General features: G+C 46.1%; 1 protein-coding gene and 1 pseudogene across 1 annotated transcript; both read left to right on the forward strand.

The window, feature by feature from the left end:
• On the forward strand, positions 16,205–17,627 carry LOC102183000 (zinc finger protein 544). Its single transcript, XM_018063552.1, is given in 4 exon segments — positions 16,205–16,486; positions 16,907–17,206; positions 17,208–17,467; positions 17,470–17,627. Coding segments are annotated over 4 exon segments (714 nt in total). The 5' UTR covers positions 16,205–16,448; the 3' UTR covers positions 17,586–17,627.
• Positions 17,626–18,242, forward strand: LOC108638105 (annotated as a pseudogene).

Genomic DNA, 22,121 nt, shown 5'->3' on the forward strand with positions numbered 1-22,121 from the left:
AAGGAAGGGCCCTGGGTGGACTCGGGAATTTGTCCCAGAGTGCGTAAGGGGAGTGTGTGGGGAGGCAGGTGAAGGAAATGCTCTGGGAGCCTGATCAGCAGATAGGAGGGCGGGTGTTGCACGAGCCTCCTTCAGATGAATGGACATCTGTCAGGATTATATGAGCAGCCTGGATGGTGAGCTAGAGGATGATCAACCAGGGAATGGTGGCTGATGCCACCAGGAGGGCCAGCAGTGCCCCAGTCTCGTGGTAGGAGCCTCTGTGCTCACCACTCTGTCACTGAAGGAAACGTGAAGGTAATAAAGGCTCAGTTGGGAAAGATTTCAGGCTGTGGGTAACTTCATGTCCTATGCTGACTGCTTCAGAAGGCCAGAGACAACTCATCTCTGATGTGAATGTAAGAGTTCACACTTAACATGGCATAAAGTGATGCAGGATTTATTACATTGTGTCAGCTGAAGGCTGCAGAAAATGGAGAAGCCAAGATCTGGTTTTCTTCTACCTCATATCCACAGATCACAGAACACAGAAACAACCGCCATTACAGCTGTTCTTTTGGAGCTGGAATTTAATGAATACCAACCATCTAGACAACCAGGAGAGCTCCCATGTGGAGTCAGCATCTTCTTGGTGTGCACAGTAACCTTCCCAGGCTGGCAGTCTTCTTCCTATTTGTGGGGACAGAGCCGGTGAGCAGCAGAGCCAAGAGATCTACACATAGTTATTTGCTCAATAAGCAGGCCTTGAATGCTTTCAGAAAAGAATTCAAAGGCCACGTGAGAATCATCTTCCAGCCCCTAGGGGCTTAGATTGTAATTGGAAAAATATGGCCAGTGGAAAATAGAAGAAGGTAAGGGTGAAAAGGAGATGGCAATGGCATCCCACTCCAGTACTCTTGCCTGGAAAATCCCATGGATGGAGGAGCCTGGTGGGCTGCAGTCCATGGGGTCGCCAAGAGTCGGACACGACTGAGTGACTTCACTTTCACTTTTCACTTTCATGCATTGGAGAAGGAAATGGCAACCCACTCCAGTGTTCTTGCCTGGAGAATCCCGGGAACAGGGGAGCCTGGTGGGCTGCCATCTATGGGGTCGCACAGAGTCGGACACGACTGAAGTGACTTAGCAGCAAGGGTGAAACATAAAGGATTAAAGCAATTTTTCAGGGCTCTAATAAGGGTCAAATAAGGACTTTGGTGTATGAGAGTGGAGGTTTTCAGAGTATGGAATGAGCTAATGGATGACCAATTCCTCAGGATCTTCATCCACCAAATTATATGGTCTTCCTTCTCCTTGCTCTTCATTCCCAATTGCCGCTTCCAGTGTTGTCTATGATATTTGTGTATGTCAAGACCTACTGGAGGTTAGTGTCAAGTTTGAAACAATCCCTCAAAGGACACTAAAAATTGGAGGTGTGTGTCTATGTCTAGAATTATTGGACTTAACTCATACTGGAGACTATGACAAGATTAGTGTGGTAAATCTATTAAGTGGAGTTCTCATCTGGTTGCATATTAAAGAACGCATACCTAAGAACTAATATGATCAATGGTGGGAAGTCTTCCACCTGGTGCTCCCACCTGTTGACATTACATAATTTGTACTACAGAAAGGCTCCATGAATGCCATGAATGTGGGAGGCTTTCTGCAGGAGTTCTCAACTAATTAGGCATCAGAAAACTCATGCTGAAGAAAAACTGTTCTGTTGCAGTCAATGTGGGAAGTCTTTCATTCATTTATTTTAATGTCTATCAAAGAATGGAGAGAAGTCTTAATGAATACAATTAATATAAGAAATCTTTCCTTCAGAGCTCTGATGTAATTTCACATCAAAGAACTCACACTGAAGAGAAAGAAGCCTTTCTCTTCAATGTGAAAGTGTAATCAGTTGGGAAAGGCTTCAGTTGGAGTTCTCACTTTGAAGTGTCACTTCAGAGAACTCACACTGGAGAAAAACCTCATAAATGTCATGGGAACAGTATTCCCAATGGAAAGTGAAGTCGCTCAGTCGTGTCCAACTCTTGGCGACCCCATGGACTGTAGCCTACCAGGCTTCTCTGTCCAGCGGATTTTCCAGGCAATAGTGCTGGAGTGGATTGCCATTTCCTTCTCCAAGGGATCTTCCTGACCCAGGAATCGAACCTGGGTCTCCCACATTGTGGACAGACGCTTTACCGTCTTCTCACCTTATTGGACATAAAAGAATCCATATTGGAGAGAATCTCTGTAAATGTAACCAACGTGGGAAATCTTGAGACGGAGATTTTTATCTTATTGTGAATCAGAAAATTCATATATAGGTGGAAAAACCACATGAATGTAACATGAAAAAGCCTTCAGCAGACCATCTGACTTATGGAACACCAGAGAATTCATAGTGAAAAAAACCTCATGCATACAATCAGTGAAGAAATGCTTTCACTTGGTGCTCTTCCCTTGTTGCATCCTTGAAGAAAACTATTAGGCATCCGGTCCCATCACTCCATGGGAAATAGATGGGGAAACAGTGGAAACAGTGTCAGACTTTATTTTTTTGTGCTCCAAAATCACTGCAGATGGTGATTGCAGCCATGAAATTAAAAGACGCTTACTCCTTGGAAGAAAAGTTATGACCAACCTAGATAGCATATTCAAAAGCAGAGACATTACTTTGCCAACAAAGGTCCGTCTAGTCAAGGCTATGGTTTTCCCAGTAGTCATGTACGGATGTGAGAGTTGGACTGTGAAGAAGGCTGAGCGCCGAAGAATTGATGCTTTTGAACTGTGGTGTTGGAGAAGACTCTTGAGAGTCCCTTGGACTGCAAGGAGATCCAACCAGTCCATTCTGAAGGAGATCAGCCCTGGGATTTCTTTGGAAGGACTGATGCTAAAGCTGAAACTCCAGTACTTTGGCCACCTCATGCGAATAGTTGACTCATTGGAGAAGACTCGGATGCTGCGAAGGATTGGGGGCAGGAGGAGAAGGGGACGACAGAGGATGAGATGGCTGGATGGCATCACTGACTTGATGGACGTGAGTCTGAGTGAACTCTGGGAGTTGGTGATGGACAGGGAGGCCTGGCGTGCTGCGATTCATGGGGTCGCAAAGAGTCGAACATGACTGAGCGACTGAACTGAACTGAACAGTTTTTAGTGTAATAACATATGGTCAATCTCTGCTCCTCTGCTTTTATAGGACTCCTTAAAAGAAAATCCTACTAAAGGTGATCAATTAGACAGTGTTCTTAATAGCAGTGAGGCCTAGATTTGAGAAGGAACAAGGACAATAAAATAGGCACTGATGTGGGTAAATGTTTCCTTGGATGATTAAAGATTGAAACAGTTGATGGAAATGTAGAGTCAATGTTTTTTACTTATAGTATCAATGTTCTTTTTCACTTAGATATTTTACCATTTGGGGGTATTTACATAGTTTCTAGTCTGTTTTATGCAGAGTCTGTAGTTTCTAATGTTTATGCAGATTCTGTAATTATATGAAGTGAAAAAGACATTATGTACATGATTATGCTGTCATAACGTTTAAAAAAATGTTTGCACATGGACAAGAATAAAAGTGGGATGGGTAAATAGTTGATTGGTCCCATTTTAAAATATTTAAACACTCCTATGATAATTAACAAATTTCAAAAAGAACAGAACAAAAATAGAATCGTGTGGACTATCTCCTCCTTTGAGGATATCAGGAAGAAGCAGGATAAGGAACTGAGAAGCTAAGTGTACCTGGCTTCTGGGAAGTAAAAAGTGTGTGACAACCACACCTCCTATCATTCTTAGGTTCCAGGGATTTACCATTAAGAGTATCCAGTAGTTCCTCTGGAGGGGACTTGAAATCCACTGAAGAATCTCATCACAGAAAGTTCCAGATAAGAGACCAGACAAAAAATTCAGGCAAGGCTTTATTGGGATTCGTGCTGCTGCTCAGGGAGGGAAAACAGGCAACAGCTACCTTTGCTGGCTTCCTGAGGAGGAGACAGCTGGCTCCTTATGTGGCGAGGGAGCAGGGCTGTGCCCAGGAGTCGGGCTGGAGGGCTCACTTAGCCGGTCTGCCCAGCCCCTGGGAGGCGCCGTGCACAGGGCGCATGCCAGCGCGCTGCTTCCGCTCAGCTTTTGGTCTTTTTGTATCTCGTCGTTGATAATGTGCCCCAACTGTGTAGGCACACAGCTAGTTTTAGTCCCTTTTAGCTTCTTAGTTTTTTGTTGCTGAAAGAGACCATTTGTCCAGGTGCAGGCCCTGCAGCAAAGGATCCCAGGGGTCAGGTCCCAGCCTGTCTCAGAAGGGAACAGCTTCAACCACTGCCCATCTCCTGAGTGTGAGTGTCTGACATGCAACAAGCTTGGGATCCATTCCACGAGCTGGCTATGGTTTTCCTGGTAGTCAGTGTTTGCTGCTTTCACTTAACGAAAGAAACTCTGTATTTCAGGGAGGAACAAGAAAAAGCTAACACTAAAATTGTTTGCACTTCCTCTCCCTAATGTGCAGTGTGTGTCTACATTAGAAATTAACCAGAGCTCTTCAGAGATGAGAGTGCCTGCCTGACCATTCTGACACCACAGTGTAACTTCATAAAGAGAATGGCATTTGCTCCCACCTCTGTGATGGGTCCAAAAGCTCCTTCCCTATTGGATCCTACTGTTTGTTGAAATCAAGCCCTCAGCAACAAGAAGCCCTCTGCCAGGTTCACTTGGCTCTACTCCAAGGTGCATCTTAGGTGTTAAGTGGGTGTGAGGTGCCCACTTTCAAACTATTTAAATAGGACATCTAGCAAAGAAGTATTTCCAGGAGCACAAGAGCAGAGGCTTCTTCCACTGCTGCTGTTTCCAGGAATACAGGGCTGGGTCTCAGAGTGGGCATTCTCACAGGCAGCCCTGTTAACATCTTAACAGAAGTGTACCATCAGGACCACATTGGTGATGAGACAGAATTAGAGATCGTACTTAGAGGTTAATTAGCATTTACTCACACAGAATGCAGCAACAGGTGGCTGACATGTCTCCTTACCTCTGAGAGGTAATCCTCTGATAAAGCACGTTATCAAGTGGCAGAGAATATCCCTGCTGCCTTTTCAGTGGGAACAGCCAAAGGCAGGAGTTCCTTTCATGACACGAAAAGAAAGAAAAGCTAAAAACTCACAAAATGGGAAAGTGCTAGAATCCAGCTCCAGCAGCCATAAATTCAAGCTGAAGGGGTGAGTGGTGTCAGCGAGAAACTGAGGCAGCCTCTCAGTTTTTTTTGGACTGCCTGTTTATTTCAAGCTTATGATTCTCTTATATACTTTTATAAAAGCATTAGGTCAGAGGTTTGATATTTTTAGTTCCCATTGACCCAGATTTCTTTTTCTCCAAAAATCATTGTTGCCCCTCAAAAGGAGTTCCTTCCTCAGCAATTCTCTCATCTCCTTTTTCTCATGTGTCTTTGTGAATACACTGTAACTCATGCTAATGTCTGGGCTGCACACCACATTCCTCAGTTTAATTCTTATATTTCTGTGTCCTGTTTGCCCCTAGTATCCTAAGCTCACTATTTCTAAGAAAGGGCTTCTAGCTATAAATATCTCTAAAGTCCCTAATCTCTATAAGCTAAGTAAAATATGCTAACATTACAGCGTCCCTTAAATCTTTAGTTTCTATTTAAATTATTCCTAAGCCCTACATTCAGCAAACTCCTTTGCCATAAACACTTTCCCCACAAATAGGCTTCAGATAGCAATCCCTCCCATGGTCTCAAGCCGTGGCCTCCATGCTCACCCTGAAACACTGATCAACTTTAGGAATTACTCTTTGAGCACAGCTGCAGAAGGCTTTATGCCTTCTCATGCTCCTCTCAAAAACAATAAACACCTTAATATTCTCTTCAGTCAACTCAGCCGAGGAAAGAAAAAAACAAGTCAGAATCACAAAGCCTAACTCCTTCATTCCGGGTCCGTGCCTACGGAACAAAGGGAGGGGATTTAGGGCCGTGCCTCCATTTTGTCAGTAATGCCTAATGCGGCTCCCCACAGGAAAGAACGAGATGAGAGCAGTGTTCTGCATGGGAGGGGCACCCCCTGGAGTTGCGTGAGGCGCTGCCCAACAGAGCAATGATTGTTCCTGGAATTACAAGCACACCCAAGCCTGCAGGGTCCGGTTGGTAGGAGAGCTGTTCAGCAGTGTTCCATCTGTTCCTGGGTAGGGTGCTGGGTTTCTGCCTACAGGCTCCACTCATCACATAAGGCAGAGTGGTCCCTGCCAGTGACACCAACACTCAGCTTTTACACCCCAACTTTGAGGGCTCCCCTGGCACAATGAGAAAATTGATCTTTCAGAGAAGAGGAGACATGGCCAAGACCAAACCAGGAATGGAGGGAATCTCAGATTTCCAAGTCAGACTGGTCTAGAACTGGCATATATTTGCAGGGGCAGGGGCTGTGGCGGGGGGGGAAGCTCTGCAGCAAGATGACCTGGGTTCAAAATCTTGGGCTTTGCTTACCAGCTTTGCCACTCAAGTTAATTACTTAACCTCTTTGTGCCTCGGTTTTCCTATCTGTTCCAAGCAGAAGTTAATTTAGGGTTGCTAAGAGGACTACTGAATCAATACACATGTGTGCTTTACCAGGCTGGTAGTTGGCAAACTCTTAAGCTATTACTATTCTTATTACTACTATTACTGGCTCCTCTTTCAACACCTCTCAGTTTATAAGGGCTCTGGTTCCTCTGCCCTTTCTAAAACCAGCTTGGACATCAGGGAGTTCACGGTTCACATACTGAACCTAGATAGTATATTCAAAAGCAGAGACATTACTTTGCCAACAAAGGTCCATCTAGTCAAGGCTATGGTTTTTCCAGTGGTCATGTATGGATGTGAAATTTGGACTGTGAAGAAGGCTGAGCGCCGAAGAATTGATGCTTTTGAACTGTGGTGTTGGAGAAGACTCTTGAGAATCCTTGGACGGCAAGGAGATCCAACCAGTCCATTCTAAAGGAGATCCATCCTGGGTATTCATTGGAAGGACTGATGCTAAAGCTGAAACTCCAGTACTTTGGCCACCTCATGCGAAGAGTTGACTCATTGGAGAAGACTCTGATGCTGGGAGGGATTGGGGGTAGGAGGAGAAGGGGATGACAGAGGGTGAGATGGCTGGATGGCATCACCAACTCTATGGACATGAGTTTGAGTGAACTCCAGGAGTTGGTGATGGACAGGGAGGCCTGGCGTGCTGCTATTCATGGGGTCGCAAAGAGTCGGACACGACTGAGCGACTGAACTGAACTGAGCTGAAACAAGTGTTACTCCAAAGAAAAAGAATTAGGCAAAATTAGAAACACACTTACGTCTGACCCAATATCCCACTTCTAGACATCTGTTCTAAATTTACACTGGCAAAAATGCAAAATGATGTTGGCACAGGAATATCCATTGCAGCACCGTCCGTAAAGCCATGCAGCTTATGTGTCACCAGCAGCGGGCTGGTGGAAGGAATTGCAGTCCGAACACACAATGGTGCCCTGGCAGTTGCCACAGAACAATCTCCCACCAAACGGTTAGGTGGAAAACAATGAAGTGTGTCTCAACACTATGCATAGTGGCGAAGCTTTTACCCAAGGAAGAGTGATGGATACACTTACAGAATCTATTGCTTATACTTTTTAAACGGAAGGATAACCCAAAACTTATAATTACCAATGGGAGAGGACAGGGATACAGGGATGAGAAGCCAAAGAGGCTAGGCTTCTCTTAGTACACTTTCGTGTCTGTAGTTTTCATGTTGGAACTATGAAAGTACTCTGCATAAATTATAAATTAGTGAAGTTTTAAGTGATGTCTAAATATTGAAAGTATTCAGTTAAGAGCTTATCACAGATAACCTCTTTCATGAAGAGCCAGAATACTTCCGGCCAGAAGGCCACCCTAGGAAGGTTTCCTGTGGTCTCTCCCACCTTGAGGAGCCAGGGCGGGACAGCAGGTCTGTGGTCTCAGCCCCACAAGGCAGTGAGGCTGAATATGCACACAATGGTCAGACCACATAGAACAGAACTCTCTGACCCACAATCTCTGTAGCAACAGGTCCAAAACAGTCAGGACTTGCTCACTGCCAGTTTCCCTATTTTTGCCCCTGTCCCACCTAGGACCAATTCAGTTCAGTTCAGTTCAGTCACTCAGTCGTGTCCGACTCTTTGCGACCCCATGAACTGCAGCACGCCAGGCCTCCCTGTCCGTCACCAACTCCTGGAGTTCACTCAGACTCATGCCCATCGAGTCTGTGATGCCATCCAGCCATCTCATCCTCTGTCGTCCCCTTCTCCTCCTGTCCCCAACCCCTCCCAGCATCAGTCTTTTCCAATGAGTCAACTGTTTGCATCAGGTGGCCAAAGTACTGGAGTTTCAGCTTCAGCATCATTCCTTCCAAAGAAACCCCAGGGCTGATCTCCTTCAGAATGGACTGGTTCTATCTCCTTGCAGTCCAAGGGACTCTCGAGTCTTCTCCAACACCACAGTTCAAAAGCATCAATTCTTTGGTGCTCAGCCTTCTTCACAGTCCAACTCTCACATCCATACCTGACCACTGGAAAAACCATAGCCTTGACTAGATGGACCTTTGTTGGCAAAGTAATGGCTCTACTTTTGAATATGCTGTCTAGGTTGGTCATAACTTTCCTTCCAAGGAGTAAGCGTCTTTTAATTTCATGGCTGCAGTCATCATCTGCAGTGATTTGGGAGCCCCCCCCCCCAAAATAAAGTCTGACACTGTTTCCACTGTTTCCCCATCTATTTCCCATGAAGTGATGGGACGAGATGCCATGATCTTCGTTTTCTGAATGTTGAGCTTTAAGCCAACTTTTTCACTCTCCTCTTTCACTTTCATCAAGAGGCTTTTTCGTTCCTCTTCACTTTCTGCCATAAGGGTAGTGTCATCTGCATATCTGAGGTTATTGATATTTCTCCCGGCAATCTTGATTCCAGCTAGTGTTTCTTCCAGTCCAGCATTTCTTATGATGTACTCTGCATAGAAGTTAAATAAGCAGGGTGACAATATACAGCCTTGACGCACTCCTTTTCCTATTTAGGACCAATTGGAGAAAGCCAAACAAGCTTCCCTAAGCCATCACACACGAAGACGCACTGCTAGTTAGCCGGCCTCCAACTTTCATACTCCACACTCAGAGCCCACCCGAGGCCCTCTCCTCCCCTTGGCCGGCCGGCCTTTGAGCCTTTGCCAAACACCCGCTGTGGCCGACTCCCCTGCTCTAGCGGGCTCTGTGAAAACGTCTTCCGTGCTCCTCGGCAGGTGGTCTCTCTCGACTTCCACACCCAGACGCCAAAAGCCACTGTGCTGCCGCCGCGAGGTGTAACGTCTGCTGCGGCAACTGGAGAAACTGCCACCTGAGCGAGAAAAACCGCCACCGGCGCGCGACTTTCTGGGAGTTGTAGTTCCTCGCGCCCAGCGGGCGCACTTCCGCCACCTACCGGAAGTGCCGCCAATAGTCGCGCGCTCAGCTGAACCTGGCCGGGGAACCAGCGCGGAGGCTCCCCTGTGCCCCACAGCCCTGCCGAGTTCAGTACGTGGACACAGTTCTTCCACTGGTACGTGGGTTTCGAACTCAGCTTGAAGAGAAAGTGTATGTTGTCCTGGTGGACAGAGAATTACAGGCAGTCTTGGCAGAGCAAAAAGCACCGGCAAACCCCGGACCTAGGTGTTGGGGCCCGTGTTGGTCGTGTTTGGTGATGCTGGCCTGGGTGGAGAAGGGGCTGGAGAGGTGAACGTGACTGGAGGTGTGGAGAGCGGGCCATAGAATTGCCGGGTGCGCGAGGGCTGGGGTTTGGGTTTCAGAGCCTCAGTAAGTAGAATCCGGCGGTGAATGGCTCAGTGGAGGGGCAGTGCCGAGGGAGTAGAAAGTGTGAGGAGGGCTCTTGAGTTTCCGGTTCTAGTGAGGAGCCAGGATGGAGGCCGCAGTGCAAGGGATGAGGGAACCCTGGACGCTATCAGCTGTGTTGAGTCTGTGGACGAAGACATTAATCAATATTTGCTCTAAGAGAGAAATGGGACATTTTATTCAAGCCTTGGATCATAACTCAGGAAGCAGCTTTTCAGAAAGCTCTGAGGATTGTTCCACCCTGGAGGTCAAAGCACAGTTATATACTTTTTGAGACAAAGGGCCATGTGTCAGATGAGGAATTGACAGTTGATATAATCCAGCCCTGCAGTACAAAGTGGATAGTAGGTCATTGTGACCCCTTAGAAAGAAGGAAGTTTGTCCCCTAAGCAGGTATGGTTAATGTGGATGCACCATGCACACTAAATGGGAGGGAGGAGGCCCAAATGAGCAACGAAAGAGTTTAAATTTTTTTGTTTTGCCATGAAATACGATTTTTTATTTCATCAAGTGTTTAGAGGCGTAGCTGGATATGGAGGAGAGAATGGCAGTGGTAGGGAGCCTGGGAGGGAGGTCTGGGCTGGGCATAAGGCCTGGGGCAGTACTTGAAACCCCCACCCCCTCACTGGCAGGAAAAAAAGAAACTAGAAAGAGAAGGAGAAAGAGAGGCCTCTAGAAAGAGGTCGAGCATGAGGGAAAGGAGTTTTATGTCCAGGTGTAACCAATAGAATTAAATCTGCTGTGGCCTCTACTGTGTGTCAGCACAAGTGTTAAACTCTATAAATGCAACTCTTGTAATCATCACAGCAGCACCAGAAAGCAGGCCTGCTCTCCTCCCAGACTTCTGCAGATGAGGCCCCAAGAGGCTGAGGAGGCCTGTTCGGGGTCCTCCAGAGGCAACTGGTGGAGGTAGGACTTTGAATGCAGGCAGTCTGGCTGTGGAGGGGAGGTGTTCCCAGCCCTCGCCCTGGATGTCTCCAACAAGGAAGAAGAGGACCTGAGGGTGAAAACGAACACACATTGTAGATTGCCCATGAATGGACAGGAATGTCAGAACAAGATAGCTTCACACAGAGCCTTGAGCAGTCTTCTTAGGTGTGGTGTACACATGTGTGTGTGTGTGTTTGTGTGTGTGTGTGTGTGTGCATGGCTGCAAGCATGCAGCATGGGTGTGCTTTTAGTACACAGAGTGAGAGAGAGTCAAACATGGGGAAGGGTTTGGGATAAGATAAGCAGAGTATGGGGAGCAATGGCAGCATTAAGGGAAGCAGGGGATAATAGGTATGGCTTCTGGCCAGTTGGGCAGCATCACAGCAGGTCCAAAAGTTTGATACCCCGTCACAGAGTACCCTTAGTTGTCTTCCTGGGAATTTTCATATGCTCCTTGTCCCCTTCCCCCACCTCAATTTTTAGAAACCGGCTGATGTTTCACTGAGATATTTTTAAAAATTGTACAATCAGTTGTTTTGACACTGCCTCCATTTCTCTCTATTTAGTATCTTGAGATGATAGGAAAAACTGGCCCCTCCTTTATTTGAGTGTTGAGGTACTGTTGTGTCTTTGGGTTCATGGTTCAGACACCCCAGCACATGCCTCAAGACATTTACCTTGAGCCTATGACAGCCCAGGCCCAGAGCTAGGCAGACTGGCCCTCTTCAGTGAGAGAGCTTAGCCATCTTGGCTGACCTCAGAGCCTTGAACAGGGAGATCATGTGGTCAGAGCCCCACCTCCCTGCCTTACACTCACCAGGGGTTAGTCCTCAGCTGGCACTGGTTGCTCTTGCCTTTGGGCATGGGGGTGGACTTGGGAGTGTGGAGGCACTGAGGTAGGGGCTAAATCCCTAATTGTTCCCCCAACCCTAGCCCTGCTTTTTGAGGACTTTTGTCTTCACAACAGCATCTCCAGATATGAGGAGGAAATGGAGGCATATTTTCAGCAGATCCCATCCCAGGCGAGTTGGAGACCTTTGTTCTCATTGCCTTAGTCTCCATGGCAGTCTCCATGGTAGAATGCGTCCAGGAATAACACCCACCTCCTCACGTCAGCGCACATGAGAGTTCTTGTAATGCTGCCCTGTGCCTTGGGGTGAAGTACACGGGCTCCCACATGAATGAGCCAGGCATTCCCCAAACCTGGGTTTCTGGGCCGGGTCTCTTTAGACTTCTTCATGGTGTTTGCTCAGTGGACCCTTGAGGGCGAATAGAGCTGAGCCTCCAGAAACAGTCAGCTACTCTGGCCCATTGACCCTTACTGAGACCACTCAGGAGAGCAGCTGAGAGTGTGCCCATAAAGCGCCAAAGGCACCCTTAGATGGCTCACATGTGGTTTCACGAGGAAGCAATTGAGCTCATGGCGTTAGCTTCCTAGAAACACACCACAGCCCTGATTTGTCTTATGGCTGTGCTGACCCCTGATTTAGAGCATCCTCTTTGCCTGATTTCCAATCTGATATTGTACAGAAGCTGGGGGTGAAGATCTCCAAGACAGGTCCCCATTGTTCCCAAAGCAGAAAATCAGGATCACCGATGCAACTAGCAGTAGAGGAGATACCCAGAGAAAAATGAAAACACCTTCAACCTGGGTCTGAGTCTGATCTGAGCAAGAGGTTCTCCCTCCCCTGTGCTGTCCTATCCCCAGCTTCCTCATTAAGAAAGCAGGGCTCCATGGTAACACCAGTGATGTTTCAGCCAACTGTGAGCTTCAAGGACATGGCTGTGACCTTCACATGGGGGGAGTGGGGACATTTGGACCTGGCCCAGAGGACAGTGTACCCTGAGGTGGCTCTCAAGACGTGTAGTCACTTGGTCTCCCTAGTTAAGGCAGTCACTGCCCATCGCCAGACCCAAGGCACAGCTCATTTCAGGCACTCCTGGACTGGCCCAGAAGGTGCTGGAAGTGGGTCCCTTTGAGATGCAGGTCTGGGTATTGCTGCTTATCCCTCCTCCAGGGCAAGTCTGTGGCTTGTGTTTCAGGGTGTGGGGAGTCTACTCGGGAGGATGGGGGCCCCTCCTAGTCCATCCACATCTGACCCCAGGGGTGAGAGCTCGACCTGTCACCCAGCAGAAGACCAAGCCCTCTGTTTTTCCTCCATTGACCAGGACTTCTGCTCTCGAAACTAAATGTGATCTCCTACCTGGAGCAAGGGGAGGACCAATGGAGAGTGGGGCAGGGACCTCCCCAAGGTGAGAACAAGCCAACAGCCCAGCAGTTAAAGTCCAAGGAGAGAGAGACCACCTGTAGAAAGTTTGCTCACGTGTTCTCTGCTGCCACCTCATGTCCAGTGTGGCAGCCACGTTCTCATCCATGTCAGGCTGTCTCTGCCCAGCCCACCCACAGAAGACATTTGCTGCTGTTGTCAACATGTGTCTCCCACACGAGTTCACTTCTGTCCCCATCTCCCTTTGGTCTTCACTTCTCTGCTACCGCGTCTCATTCCCAGGTCCTCATGCCTCCTGTTTTCCTCAAACCCCTCATCATAACTTCCATCCAGGGTGGCAGCTCCTCAGGCCTCCCCTTTCTGCTGGTCTTTGCTCTGCCATTTGGGTGTCCACCCATCTTCCATGTTGGACATTTTCAGAACTTCGAAATGATCCCAAGGTGTGGTAAGAATCCATGGCTTCCGGAAGGATTCCTACTAAATTACCATTCCTGGACCTGCTTTCCCACCTCCCCTCATCCCATAGGCCCACCACCTACCCTGCATGTCAGCCTAATTGGATTTTTTTTTTCTCTTGGAGCTATATGGAAATATTAAAAGTTCTCATACCATACAGTTCATCTGTATAAAGCATGCAAAGTTTCTTAATATAGCTGCAGCTTGTGTATTTATCACTACAGTCTATTTTAGAACATGGTCATCTCCCCGACTAATTGAGCTGCTTCTGATTTTTTTGTGGTTTTGTTTTAACTGATAAACTTTATTTTTTAGAGCCAGTTTCATCCTTACAGAAAGTACAGGGTTTCTCTATGCCAACCCTTCCCATCCAGTTTCCCCTATTATTAATATCTTGCATTCAGTGTTACATTTGTTACAATTGATGAACTTACATCAATTAATTATTACCATCAGAGGTCAATAGTTTACATTAGATTCACTCTGGTGTTGTACATTTTGTGGGTTTAGACAAATATGTGATGTTATATATCCACTGGTGTAGTGTACAGAGTAGTTCCACTGCCCTAAGAATCCTTTGTGCTCCACCTGTTCATCCCTCCCTCCACCCTAACTCCTGGAAACCACTGATTAATTTACTGTCTCTACAAGTTTACTTTTCTAGAATATCCTATAGTTGGAATCATGCAATACATGGTCCTTTCTGAGAGGCTGCTTTCACTTAACAGTAAGCAGCATGTATGTCCATCACACCACCTTCTGCCAGCCTAGAGGTGTTTGATTTATCCCATGTGTTCCTGCTCCTTCTTGCCCTATAACTGTCATGTCCGCAGCCTCTCTTGTTTCTTTCTTGGAAGTCTTACCTACTTTTACTTACCCTTGGCACTCAAATGACATCGTTCTGAATTCATTTTACAGCAGTGTCTTTCTTCTACCCTAGACGTTACTTTCTGGCTGACCCACACAGCCTGTCTTCCTTATTTCAAGATTCTGATGCAGATACTGCTGTAGAATTTTAACCTCCTCGGCCCATTTTTTCAACAGCCAGGCATATCTTAGACATAGCTTAGCCATGCAAAGATTCTTCTCCTTCCCTTCATCCCCAGATACTCTTTCACTCCCCTTCATGAGGCTTTTGTTTCATTTGAAAACTTCTCATCAGAGATTCCAAGGGAATCTCTGTGTTCCCTAAGGGAACACAGCAGGGTCTTGGGAAGGAGGACAGTGTGTTTATGGGAGTGTTGGGCAGAGATTAAGGCTTTCCCCAAGAGGGAAAGAAGGTCTGTGTTTGGCACAAGGAAAACATCCTCCTGGAAGTCATACTTTGCCAAATGGAGGATGCTTGTCTCCTTGGCAGGCATGGGAGAAAAGGATGGGAACCTGGAGAGAGGCCTTAATATTACTGGATGTGGGTGGCTACCCACCTAAAAAGGGCAGTTGTGTGGGCAGAGTGACAAGGGAAGGGGGAATCTTGGAGGACTCAGTTGAGTGCTCTGAACTGGGAGCCCATTGCACTCTTTATTAGAGGCCTACTACCGATGGCTCAACAGTAAAGAATCTTCCTGCAATGCAGGAGACTCGAGTTTGATCCCTGGGTTGGGAAGATCCCCTGGAGGGGGATCCCCTCCAGTATTCTTACCTAGAAAATACCATGGACAGAACAGCCTGATGGGCTGCAATCCATGGGGTCTCAAAGAGTCAGACCTGACTGAGAAACTGAGCACAGTATCTTCAACAGATGGAGGAATCCCTCTCATGACAGTAACAGGGGTGGTGACATCAGCAAAACCATGTCTAACATGGTGCCCTATACAGCAGACACTGCGGGAGGCTCACGAACTGATTCATTTTCACCTCAAAGTAACACTTGTTAGCTAAGCATTCTTATTCCTGGCTTACCACCAGGGAAGTGGAACCTCAGAAGTTGTCAGCTGGTGGAGTCCACTGGCCAAGCACACTGCCTCAGGGACCCCAGTAATTTTCTGGGGAGTCTGTGGCATCAATTCTGGCATGGTTAAAGAGACCCTTCTTTTTCTCTGTGGGCAGACTGAACCAATGGTAGAAATGGTCCATTAAGAATATTAAATCATCGTTGGTATTTGGGGTCTCATTTTAAGATCCAGCACCAGGAAAGAGACTGAGTGTGAGTGATAAGTTCGAGGCACATGTTAGGACCTTGTTTCCTGTGACTTCTCTAACAGATTACCAGCTGGGTAATGTAAAACAACACAGATTGATTCTCCCACAGCTCTGGAGGCTAGAAGTCACAATCAGCATCACTGGGCTGAAATCAGTGCACACAGGCCATTCTCCCTCTGGAGACTTCATTGGAAAAGCTGTTCCTTTTTTTCTTCCAGGTTCTAGTGGCTAGGGGAATTCCTTGGTCAGTGGCCACATCACTTCAGTCTTTCAGGCCAGCACCTTCACGCCTCTGCTCTGTGGTCAGATTGTCTTCTTTGTGTGTATCAAGTCTCATTCTGCCTCCCTTTTATAAGGACAGTTGTGGTAACATTTGGGGCCCACCCAGATAATCCCTGGGCATCCCTGTTGGCTCAGATTGTAAAGAATCTGCTTGCAATGCAGGAGACCTGGGTTCAGTCCCTGGGTTGGGAAGATCCCAGGGAGAAGGGAATGGCTATCCATTCCAGTATTCTTGTCTGGAGAATCCATAGACAGAGAAGCCTGGCGGGCCACAGTGCATGGGGTCACAAAGAGTCAGACACGACTGAGGGACTCACACACACACACTGATTTCCTGTTTGCTGAGCCATCCCTCCATTTCACATTCTGCATGAAATTACAGTCCATAGATTAGAAACAGACCCAAAGATATATCTCTAATACTTGGTGGTCTGTTTTATCCCACCCTCCCCTTCTAATGCTTTTCCAGTAATTCAGGCCATTTGGATTTCTTTCAGACTGGAAGACTACACTTGAAAGAGTCTGTCTGAAGAGGATATTGCTGTGGAAGGGCCATCTTATCACATGGAAATGAAATACCATGTTCAGGAGAAGGGCCCCAGGTTGGTGTCATTAGGAGAAATGCACCTTTGGCAGGACCAGCTAGGGAAGAACCAGTAGGACTCTGAATCAAACAGTACTCACCTCAGAGAGACGTTTTACTCAAGGTGGGAGTTGTGAGCCTGAGCTTAGGGAAATTATCTGAGTTTAAGCCTTCTACCTCCGACATTACCTACAAGAACATATTTCCATGAGGTCAACTCACAGGGTAAAAAGTTAAAACTGAACTCAGTTTTCATTAATCATTAGAAAGACTGGGCTGATCTGAAGCCCTGTGAAGATCATCAAAGTGCTAGAGCCTTCTGGCAGATTATTTACTTGAATAAACTTGCAGATTTTGAAACAGGAAATAAAAAGCCTCATGATTATACTGTCAATAGTGAATGTTTCAACTATGGTACCTCCTTTTGTTTTCTTAATAGAATTTTTTCAGCAGAGAACAGCAAAGATGGTAAGAACTATGGAAACATTAATCATAGCTTGTCTCTTAATGAACACAAGCCAACGCATTTGGAGAGTCAGTTCAGTTGTGACAAATGCCTTGAACAGACTGAAATAAGTCATCCTGGAGAGGCACTACTCACATATAAGGACGACTGTGATGCCTCCCACATGGCCTCATCTTTTACTTACTGTGACATCATTTAGACTGGAAAGAAGCCATATGAATGTAAACAGTGTACAAGATCTTTCAGCTGTTGCTCTAAGCTTGTACACCAGAGAACACACTGGAGAAAAGCCCTATGAATGTACTTGATGTGGAAAGTCTTTCAGGCAGAGCTATGACCTTGTAGTACACCAGAAAACTCACATGGGAGAAAAACCCAACGAATGTAATCAATGTGGAAAATCCTTCATCCAGAGTTCCAAACTCATTAGGCATCAATGAACTCACACTGGAGAAAAACCATATACATGTCGTGAATGTGGAAAATCTTTCAGGTGGAACTCTAACCTTTTGGTACATCAAATAATTCACACTGCCTTAAAACTTATGAGTACGCTCATTGTGGAAAGTCTTTCAGTCAGAGCTGTGACTTTGTCACACATAAATGGACTCACACGGAGAGAAATCCTATGAATATGAATATAGTGTGGTAAATCCTTCATTTGAAGCACTCAACTTACTAGGCATCTGTGAATTCACACTGGAGAGAAGCCATATAAATGCAATCAATGTGATAAAGCCTACACTGGGATCTCTCACCTTATTGAACATCAGAGAACTCATACTGGAGAGAAACCATTTGAATGTCATCAGTGTGGGAGAGGCTTCACTGGGAGCTCTTACCTTCTTTCACCTTAGAGAGTTCATTCTGGAGAGAAACTGTATGAGTGTAACAACTGTGGGAAGGCTTTTCAGCAGCGAATCAGCTTGTGCATCAGTGAACATGTGCTAGAGAGAAACCTGATGAATGCAGTCACTGTGGAAACGCTCTCAGCCAAAGGGCTCCTCTCTGCATCAGAGAATGCACATTGGAGAGAAGCCCAGTCAGTGTAACATATGTGTTAAAGCCTTTAGTCAGAGATCACACCTTATTGAACATCAGAGAACACATACTGGAGAAAAGCCCTATGAGTGCATTGACTGTGGGAAAACCTCGAATGATCGATCAACCCTTACAAAACATGAGAGAACACACGCAGGGGAAAAACCCTATGAATGTAAACATTGTGAAAAGGCCTTTAGCCAACTTACTAGGCATCAGAGAAACCATACTGGAGAGACCCTATGAATGTAATGAGTGTGGGAAAGCTTTCAGTTATAATACGTCTTTTTTTCAACATGAGAAGACTCGTAGGGAAGAAACCCTGTGAATAGTCAAGATGAAAAAGCTCACTGCCAGACTTTCTTTACTAGACATGAGATGACCAAGGTATGACTGTCACTGTAGTCTAATGACTGCAGGTATCAGAATTGCTTGGAGTGTGTGTGTTGAACTGCACATTACCAAGCTTACCCTCAGCTTACTAAATCAGAATCTCTAGCAGTAAAACTCAGGAGCCCACAGTTTCCAAAAGCAGCATGAAGGACTTGTTTGGACACTAAAATATATTTACTTCTGCAGTTAGGTGAGAAGCTATGAATATGACCACTGATGAAAAACATTGCCAGAGCTCTCAGCAGGAATTAGAAAACACAGACTGGAGCTGTACCCACCAGATAATCTTTTGTAGTCCAAACAACCAACCAATCTCAATCAGACATTGTCCCAGTAACACATTCCCGGAAACGGTAGTGAACTGAAAAATATTCTTGACACAGACCTCTAAATAGTCCACCTAAGAAGAAACCATTACATGAGGAAGATGGTGTTAGAGATGAAATTTGGGGCCAGCCATGTTCAGTTGCCGGGAGAAATATAAATAACCTCAGATATGCCAATGACACCACCCTTATGGCAGAAAGTGAAGAGGAACGAAAAAGCCTCTTGATGAAAGTGAAAGAGGAGAGTGAAAATTTTGGCTTAAAGCTCAACATTCAGAAAGCTAAGATCATGGCATCTGGTCCCATCACTTCATGGGAAATAGATGGGGAAACAGTGGAAACTGTCAGACTTTATTTTGGGGGGTTCCAAAATCACTTCAGATGGTGACTGCAGCCATGAAATTAAAAGACGCTTACTCCTGGGAAGGAAAGTTATGACCAACCTAGATAGCATATTCAAAAGCAGAGACATTACTTTGCCAACAAAGGTCCATCTAGTCAAGGCTGTGGTTTTTCCAGTGGTCATGTATGGATGTGAGAGTTGGACTGTGAGGAAGGCTGAGCACCAAAGAATTGATGCTTTTAAACTGTGGTGTTGGAGAAGACTTGAGAGTCCCTTGGACTGCAAGGAGATCCAACCAGTCCATTCTAAAGGAGATCCATCCTGGGTGTTCATTGGAAGGACTGATGCTGAGGCTGAAACTCCAATACTTTGTCTACCTCATGCGAAGAGTTGACTCATTGGAAAAGACCCTGATGCTGGGAGGGATTTGAGGGCAAGAGGAGAAGGGGACGACAGGATGAGATGGCTGGATGGCATCACCAACTCGATGGACATGAGTTTGAGTAAACTGCAGGAGTTGGTGATGGACAGGGAGGCCTGGTGTGCTGCAGTTCATGCGGTCACAAAGAGTGGGACACAACTTAGCAACTGAACTGACTGAACTGATGCTCAGTGTAAGCCAGCAATAAACACAAATTGAAGGAGTGCTAAGGATGGAAAGTTTTGTAAAATGTTTTTTATTTTAGTTAAAAGTAGACTCAGTTTTTCAGGGCCTCTGTTGTGCTCTAACTTTCTTGCTCAGTTAGGTTGACTAAGTGAGTCCAGAGCAATATGAAAAATGTCAAATGAAGTGAAAACAGGACCAAAAACAGTATGTATGCAAAATGTTACAGCACATAAAAATTTGTGCGCAGATGGTTGATTAAGGTCAACTCAGCAACATATTAAAAAACAATATATATATGTGGGCTTAGTTGCTTCAGACTCTGCAACCCTGTGGATTGTAACCCACCAAGCTCCTCTGTCCATGGGATTTTCCAGGCAAGACTATTGGAGTGAGTTGCCATTTCCTTCTGCAGGGGATCTTCCTGACCTAGGGATCAAACCCATGGCTCCTGCTTTCGCAGGCAGGTTTGTTTATTTATTTATTTATTTATAACTGCTGAGCCACCTGGGAAGCCGTCCATAAAAAAGGCTGAAATGTAAACCCACAATGGTGAAGCAAGTAGGGGAGGCTGTTAATTGCAGGTTGGTGAGGTGACAGCGCCTGGAGGTGCAGAGTGGGAAAGGTTGCAGTCAGGAACTCGTGAAGAGGGGCTGCAGCAGTGGAGGTCACAGCCGCCCCAGCAGAGCTGTCGACTCACAGGTGGAGCAGGAAAGTCAGCTTCACTGAAGGGCGGTCCATGAGACTCCAGATTTTCTCCTCTCAAGTATCTGGCAGTGAAAGAGGAGAGTGAAAAAGTTGGCTTAAAGCTCAACATTCAGAAAACGAAGATCATGGCATCCGGTCCCATCACTTCATGGGAAATAGATGGGGAAACAGTGTCAGACTTTATTTTGGGGGGCTCGAAAATCACCGCAGATGGTGACTGCAGCCATGAAATTAAAAGACGCTTATTCCTTGGAAGAAAAGTTATGACCAACCTAGATAGTATATTCAAAAGCAGAGACATTACTTTGTCAACTAAGGTCCATTTAGTCAAGGCTATGGTTTTTCCTGTGGTCATGTATGGATGTGAGAGTTGGACTGTGAAGAAGGCTTAGTCCCGAAGAATTGATGCTTTTAAACTGTGGTGTTGGAGAGGACTCTTGAGAGTCCCTTGGACTGCAAGGAGATCCAACCAGTCCATTCTGAAGGAGATCAACCCTGGGATTTCTTTGGAGGGAATGATGCTGAAGCTGAAACTCCAGTACTTTGGCCACCTCATGCAAAGAGTTGACTCATTGGAAAAGACTCTGATCCTGGGAGGGATTGGGGGCAGGAGGAGAAAGGGACGACCGAGGATGAGATGGCTGGATGGCATCACGGACTCGATGGACATGAGTCTGAGTAAACTCCGGGAGATGGTGATGGACAGGGAGGCCTGGTGTGCTGCGATTCATGGGGTCGCAAAGAGTCGGACACGACTGAGCAACTGAACTGAACTGAAGTATCTGGCTGTGGGCCAGCAAAAAAATAGAGTAGAGAATGAGTTATGTTCTGACAAAGGGGAAAACAATTCTGAGGGACTAGAGAATCTGCTGTATTGTGCTTCAGAACAAGGGCTTCCTTCTTTTGCCACTCCAAGGACCTTCATCATCATTGTTAGTTCTTCCCCTTTTCATCCCAAAGCCAAGTGTGCCATTAACCAGCCCCAGCCATCTGCGGATGCTTTCATCTCTGCCTTCTCACCTTGCTAAGTCTTTAGTTCTAAGTCTTGTCCCACTCTTTGCGACCGCATGGTCTTTAGCACACCAAGCTCCTCTGTCTCGCCCTCTGGGAATCACACAAGGATGCTTGTAGGGGGCAGGAAGGAATGGAAGGACAGCAGCTGCTGTGTACACATGAGTGCTTCAGGTCCTGTTCTGGGAAGGGTTTTACCCTTTCATACAGCAGACACTTCCAGGGCCAGGAAGCGGGCTCACTTGAAATAGGAACCTGATACCTTTCTTCTCAAATGGTTCTCATACCCAGAGACCAGTGGTTCCAAATTGGAACATAACATAAGATACACATGAAAGGAGTTGTTAGAATGAACAGCTTGCTGGGCCAGTCTTTTTAATTAGTTAATTAAAAACCAGATTTTAGTTTTATCAGGTGAGATCTTTGATATTCATTTGGGGTCTTTATTTTTTCTAAGTTGTGGCATGCAAAATTTTAATTGTGGCATATGGGATCTAGTTCCCCAACCAGGGATCGAACCCAGGCCTTTTGCATTAAGAGTCTTAGGCACTGGACCATCAGAGAGGTCCCTGGACCCATTTTAACATTGTAAAGAGTAATCTCACAATTGTATATCCGTGTATCTATTTGATTTTTGTTGGTTTCACATGTTTGTGGCTTATTTTTTTTTAATCCCCTAAATATAAGAGGGAATGGCAGCCCACTCCAATTTTCTTGCCTAGGAAATCCCATGGACGTAGTCTGAACCTGGTGGGCTACAGT

Source organism: Capra hircus, chromosome 18, assembly GCF_001704415.2.
Source record: "Capra hircus breed San Clemente chromosome 18, ASM170441v1, whole genome shotgun sequence".
In the NCBI taxonomy this organism is placed as follows: Eukaryota; Metazoa; Chordata; class Mammalia; order Artiodactyla; family Bovidae; genus Capra; species Capra hircus.